Genomic DNA, 7,365 nt, shown 5'->3' with positions numbered 1-7,365 from the left:
CATACAATATATACTATAGAATGGTGCATATCGGATACAAAGATATACAGTTAAAACTCGAAAAATTAGAATATCATGCAAAGTTCATTTATTTCAGTAATGCAACTTAAAAGGTGAAACTAATACATGAGATAGACTCATTATGTGCAAAGCGAGTTATTTCAAGCCTTTATTTGTTATAATTTGGACGATTATGAAACCCCAAAGTCACAATTTTGAGGTACCCTTTGCTGAGGGAAAATTGATCAATTAGCTGACTAGAGTGTGACACTTTGGGCCTAGAATATTGAACCTTTTCATAATATTAAAATTTTAAGTTGCATTAATGCAATTCCTTTTAAGTTGCATTACTGAAATAAATGGACTTTTGCACGATATTCTAATTTTTCGAGTTTCACCTGTAAGATTGGATAGATAAATAAATCATATCTATTCATCCATTTACATATCGATCTATCTATCCCTCATGAAATGCATCTCATATCTATTAGACAGGGAGATAAATATATTGGTAGATAATATCAAGTCTAAATGTAGCTCCAAAGGTAAAACCAAAAACACAAATGCACAATTTTTTTTCAAAATATTAACTAGATTTGATAATACATGAATTGCATGCCATACAAAATATAAGAAAACCTTAAAAGGGGTTTTCCAGCAGAAAAAGAAAAACATTGCATGGCCATGAAACGGTAAAAAAAATAAAATAAAAAAATAGCTCATGACTTTACTAATCCCCCAGTGCTGTTGGTGTTTCCATTCCAATTGTGCACAATTTCCCTCTGCACTCTTCTTCCTGCTCCTGTCTAAACATTGAAGGAGATAATTGGGAATGGCGCTAAGCCAATCACTAGCTGCAGCGATGACCCGCCTCAACCAGTGATTGACTGAGCAGCACTCCCAGCTATTTCCTGTTGTGTCAAGACATCAGCAGTAAGTAGACAGCAGCAGGGACTCAGGATCCAGTGGTACAGCAAAACTGGGGGATTGGCAAGTTCAGTATAGTTTAGATTGTTTCTTTTTAACCATTTGAAGGCCATACCACATATTTCTTTATCTAATGGAAGACCACCTTAATATCATACTCAAGAATATAAACTTATAGAAAGGGATTTCCATTAGTCCAAAAAAAGTCCGCCATGATGAGTCATCTGTCTGTAAGAGTAGATGATGAAATTCCACAAAATGTTTGTCTAATTCTGTTGAATTGTTTTCGGGGATCTTTTAAACCTTTTGAAGTCCTTCATCAATTGCCTTTCCATTTAGACAAACTGTACTATTTTGCAGATTATCCTTGGTCTCCTCATCTTCATTAAGTGCAGGTGTCTCCTCGTATCGCCTTCGATAGACCATTCGGCTTAACACCGTGGTCAGGAACATTTCCATGATGAGAAGCTGCTGATTCATGTCTGAAATGAAAATGAAACATCGCTCAATATAAATTTTAGGATAAATTATAGGCAATAGGGGGGTCATTTATTATCCAGAAATAAGCCTACATTAGGCGTATTTCTGGTGCAGATTGCGATGCAAAGGTTATTTCCTACGCAATCTGCAACTTTTTCCCTGTCATGCCAGGTTTAAAAAAGTGGGTTTGGCATGGGAGAGGAAGGAGAATCTTATTCATAATTTTTTACGCCTGTTTTAGATGTAGAAAATGGTCTAAGTGTAAGACAGCTAGGAAGATGGCTTACATTTAGACTGGCTCTGGATGCGCAAAGTTACCGAATGTAGAGGCCGGTGACTCTTCATACCAGAACACCAGATATAGGGGTTATTAAGACTGGCGTCATAAATGCCGGTCTTAATAAATGACCGCCTAGGGATTTTACTTTGATATTTCTGGACTGTACGGTAAATTAAGTGCACATTTAAAATCAGAATAAGGGTGAGTTCACACCACTGTTATGGATTCCATTTTTGCTTTCCTTTATAACATGGCTATAATGGAAAATAACGGAATCCATAAGACGAAAGTCAAGACGGAAACCTTTAAGAGGCATTCTGTTTTGATCCTTTATAACACAAGTCTATGGGCAGCATAACGGATCCGTCCTGGTTTCCATTGTGCAGGAGTCCAGTCCTGCATAATGGAAACCAGGACGGATCCGTTTTGCTGCCCATAGACTTCTATTATGACAGAATTCAACGCGGTAGCCTTTAAGAGGCATTCCGTTTTGCTTTCAGTCATAATAGAAGTCTATGAGCAAGCATAATGGATCCGCCTGGTTTCCCTTATGCAGAACGGAAAAAAAGTCCTGTCGACAGGACTTTGTTTTCCGTCTTGCAGAACGGAAACCAGATGGACCAGTTATGATTGCCCATAGAGTTCTATTATGACGGATCAAAATGGAATGCATGTTAAAGAATGCCTCTTCCGTTTTGGCTTCCGTTATTTTCCGTTATAAACACGTTATAACTGAAAACAACAACGGAATCCATAACGGTGATGTGAACTCACCCGAAGTAGCACATGACTAATGTCATAGATAGTTTGTGTCCCATAAATTGTGTGTTTAACCACAATTTTCTCTCCATGCTTGCTGGATGGATGGATTCTTCTGGCTTGATGCAAGACTGACATGCACTCTGAGTCAATCAGATTCTTCCCCTGCTGCTTTCCTGCCCTCAAACTGCCCATAGACTTACAATAGCTGTCAGACGGGATATCATTTCAGAATCTAGTGGGGACACCCTTAGTAAGCAGCATATACATTACCCATATAAATAGGGCTAAATTAGAACATTCTAGGCCCAATAGCAAACTTTTAAAAGGTTGTGGGAAACTTGAAATTCCACTATGGCCAAGCCCAGTGATAGGCAAACTGCGGCTCTCCAGCAGTTGCAGAACTACAACTCCCAGCATGCAAATACTGCCTACAGCTTTCAGCCTACAGCAGGGCATGGTGGGAGTTGTAGTTTTGCAACAGCTGGAGAGACGCAGTTTGCCTATCACTGGCCTAGCCAATAGTAAGGGTATAATAGGAGTTGTAATTGGAAAAAATTGGCCTGAAAAAAGAGTGTGGATGTTGGAAGCCCCTGGACTCCTTTTCCCTCTATGTAATCCAGTCCTAAGAATGAGAACATTGGGGATCATTTACTATGCTGAAAAAGGCCTGCGACTTCACCCCCCTTACGTCAGGTCTAAAATTGTGGCATGGCGAGGGCATGGAAGGTGACAGGTTGGCAGGCCCATCTCATTTACCATTTTCTATGCCTGTTTTAGGCGTAGAAAATGGTCTAAATGTAAGACAGCAAGGAAGCTGTCTTACATTTAGAACCGGCACTGGATGCACCGAAGTAATGAAGAGACTTGCACCTTTTCACAACTGCCAGCTTAGGGGTTTATTTAGACCGGCGTCTAAAATGCCGGTCTTAATGAATGTGCTCCATTGATGTGGCTTGAGATTGCACAATTAGAACTGGGTGAGAGTCAGGAAGTTTTATCATATGGCAACAGATGCTCTTTTCACATTTTTGCATCATTGTGTAGATGTGAACATTTTAATTCAACGGGATTATTGATGGGGATCTGACCACATGGACCCCCACTGATCATGAGAACAGGTGTAATTGGTTTGAATGGAGTGGCGGTAAAGCACGTGGAATGCCGCTCCATTGAAAGCCTCTGGGACTGCTAGCTAGAGATGAGCGAATTTCAGGTTATGAAATTCGTTCACGCTTCGTTTGCTAGTAAAAGGTGAATTGCATTACAGATTCCATTACCATGGGCCATAACACAATTCTATGACGGAATGTATAACAGAATGCCTTTAGAGGCATTCCGTTATTCATTCCGTCATAATAGAAGTCTATGGGCTGCAAAACGGATCCGTCCCGTTTCAGTTATGCAGGAGAGGACTCCCCTGCATAATGGAAACAGAACAGATCCGTTTTGCAGCCCTTAGACTTCTATTATGACGGAATGAATAACGGAATGCCTCTAAAGGCATTCTGTTATACATTCCATCATAGAATTGTGTTATGGCCCATGGTAACTGAATCCATAATGAAATTCACCTTTTACCAGTAAACGAAGTGTGAACGAATTTCTAAATATGAAATTCGCTCATCTCTACTGCTTGCAGTCTAATTGATCCTTGACAGTCCCACCAAGTTTGAATGAAGCACCAATGTGAATGCTTTACCTCAGCACCATTGAGATGGTGAACAAAGGACCATGGGGGTCTCACCAATCAGGAACTCATGACCTATCCTGTGGATTAGTTTTAACTTGGGCCAACCTCTTTTAGGGTCTACACATGTTCTAAAGTTGGACCAACTGTTCCATATCAGCAGCAAAACTGAAACTTGCAGGTTTATTTGAAAACAAATCTTTTTCAAAACAAGTAATACATTTACTGTAAGACATTTATTAAATGGAAAAATTGGTATTTTAAACAAATTCATTATTCTCGCTCTGTCTTAGTGTCTTTCCCTACAGATATGTAAAATGGAGTAAATTATGTAAACTGTGGCTCCTATTTTAATTCCAGGTCTACAAAGATATGTAACCTCCGGTTGTGTTGTAAGGTAATAACTAATCATCGATCACACTTCCAAAGTGCATAGTAGCCCCCGTGTGTTGGAATAAGATGATAATAGAGGAAGGACAAAAGCTACACAACAAGCCTGATTGTGCCTGACAGCATATTACTTTTCTTATAGATACTGAGGAGAGATTTTAACAAACTATCAACCTCTTCTCTAGTTCCTATTATTAGTTTTGTTACATTTCCAATTCCCTTTGTTACAAAATGTACTGTAGCCTCAATAACAGGTTAAAATAATGATACCCCAGACTATAATCTGTCTTTAGGTGGCATGTTCCATAGCTATATAAATGTTGATTTTCTATTTAATTGTGCAATTTGTTTTGTCTTGATTGTAACAAGTATTATTTATTGTAAGTATTATTATTATTGTTAGTGACAATCAATAAAAGATGCTACCAGTTCCTGATTTTTTTCATTTTTACCATCAGCAGGATCAGCTAGTGTGGATCCACTGTGCCAACTAACTGGTTTAACTTAGGGCTAAACCCTAAGGCCCCTTTCACACGAGCAGGACGGATTAGGTCTGGATGCGTTCAGGGTGCGTTCAGTGAAACTCACACTATTTTGCAAGCAAGTTCAATCAGTTTTGTCTGCGATTGCGTTCAGTTGTTCAGTTTTTTTCCGCGCGGGTGCAATGCGCTTTGATGCGTTTTTCACGCGCGTGATAAAAAACTAAAGGTTTACAAGCAACATCTCTTAGCAACCATCAGTGAAAAACGCATCGCACCCGCACTTGCTGGCGGATGCAATGCGTTTTTCACGCAGCCCCATTCACTTCTATGGAGCCAGGGCTGTGTGAAAAACGCAGAATATAGAACATGCTGCGATTTTTATGCAACGCAGAACTGATGCGTGAAAAACAACGCTCATGTACACAGACCTATTGAAATAAATGGGTCAGGATTCAGTGCGGGGGTTATGCGTTCACGTCACGCATTGCACCCGTGCGGAAAACTCGCTCGTGTGAAAGGGGTCTAAGGGTGTTATTCCAGTGCTCCCCTGATATTCACCCTTTAACCACTGTACAAGGTTCTGGCCTTTGCAGTAGGGAAGCAATTGGACTGCTACCTGGATAATCCTGGTGTAGTTAACAGCTAACTCATAGGGCTCAAGAACTCTGTTGTACTATAAGCTCAGGATTATGACATGTGCAGTGCTCTGTCCATTGTCTCTGGTGGATGCTGGCCTATTTTGACATATACAGGGTTCCGGCTATTGTCACAACAGGATTCTGGTCCATTATGACACATGCAGTATTTCGTCAGTTGTTCCTTGGAAGATGTTGGCCCATTGTGATGAGGGCAGTGCTCTGTCCATTGTCTCTGGAGAATGCTGGCCCATTGGGACATATACAGAGTTCCATCTATTGTCACAGGAAGCTGGCCCATTGTGAAACACACAGTGTTCCGACCATGGTCCCTGAAGAATTCTGACACATTCTGACATGCACAGTGTTCCATCCATTCTCCCTGGATGATGCTGGACCATTGTGGCACATGCAGTGTTCCATCCATTGTCCCTGGACAATGCTAGCCCATTTGGACACGAGTGGAGTTCTTTCCATTTTCTCTGGAGGATGCTGGTCTATTGTGACACATACATTGTTCCGTCCATAGTTACAGGAGGATGCTGGCCCATTTTGACACACACAGTGTTCCGTCAGTTGAAAGATGCTGAACCATTGGGGGCATTGATTGATGCTGGCCTTTTGTCACATACGCAATGTTCCAACTATTGTTCCTGGAAAATGCTGGCCCATAGCAACACGGGCAGTGTTCCATCCATTATCCCTGGATGATGCTGGTCCATTATCGCACACACAGTGTTCCATACCACCCAACTTTTTTGATGGTCATAGATAGATACTTGCAGCTCAATATGTGAAAGATCCAATCAATGGCTGAGGCCGTTGATACAGCCAATGATTGATTGAGCAGCATTCATAGCCATTGCAAGAAAGTAGCAGGAATTGAGGTATAGCAGGGACCTGAACTGTCAGAACTGCAGGAGCTGGGGATCCGTGAGTAGAAGTTTGCATGGGGGTGAGTGATGGCATAGTGATCACTCCTACCCATGCTGTGGAGGACATTGCTGCATGTGATAGCAGTGGTCTCCTCCACTAGCGAGCAGGCGATTGCTGGGAGGGAAAGCTTCCACATCAGGTTGTCTAATACAGCCTTAGGCCTCTTTCACACTACAGTATGTTGAATTCAGTGTTTTGCGTTCCGTTTTTCACGGATCCGTTGTTCCGTTTTTTGCTTCCGTTGTGGTTCCGTTTCCGTTCCGTTGTTCCGTTCCGTTTTTCCGTATGGCAAATACAGTATACAGTAATTTCATATAAAAAATTGGGCTGGGCATAACATTTTCAATAGATGGTTCCGCAAAAAACGGAACGGAAACGGAAGACATACGGATGCATTTCCGTATGTGTTCAGTTTTTTTTGCGGACCCATTGACTTGAATGGAGCCACGGACTGTGATTTGCGGCCAAATATAGGACATGTTCTATCTTTTCAACGGAACGGAAAAACGGAAATACGGAAACGGAATGCATACGGAACACATTCCGTTTTTTTGCGGAACCATTGAAATGAATGGTTCCGTATACGGACCGTATACGGAACGCAAAAAACGGACCGTATACGGAACGCAAAATACTGTAGTGTGAAAGAGGCCTTAACTCAAAGTTAATCAACTGTTATCAATCGGCCTCTGCAGGGAAAAAAGTAGCATTACATTCTGGCCATTTAAATATGGATGGGCAGAACAGGTTCACTAGAATGGCACCTGCTATTACAGAGTGGCTCTC

At 41.2% G+C, this 7,365-nt stretch overlaps 1 protein-coding gene across 1 annotated transcript in view; it reads right to left on the bottom strand.

The window, feature by feature from the left end:
- Nucleotides 1–286: 286 nt before the first annotated feature.
- LOC122932634 (organic solute transporter subunit alpha-like) overlaps nt 287–7,365 on the bottom strand; it is a 38,477-nt gene continuing 31,398 nt past the window's right edge. The window contains exon 8 of the mRNA XM_044287158.1: nt 287–1,409. Coding sequence (XP_044143093.1) covers nt 1,225–1,409 — 185 coding nt within the window. The 3' untranslated portion in view covers nt 287–1,224. The remainder of the gene's footprint in view (nt 1,410–7,365) is intronic.

Source organism: Bufo gargarizans, chromosome 3 (genome assembly GCF_014858855.1).
Source record: "Bufo gargarizans isolate SCDJY-AF-19 chromosome 3, ASM1485885v1, whole genome shotgun sequence".
Taxonomy (NCBI): domain Eukaryota; kingdom Metazoa; phylum Chordata; class Amphibia; order Anura; family Bufonidae; genus Bufo; species Bufo gargarizans.
This window is presented reverse-complemented; position numbering and strand designations above follow the sequence as displayed.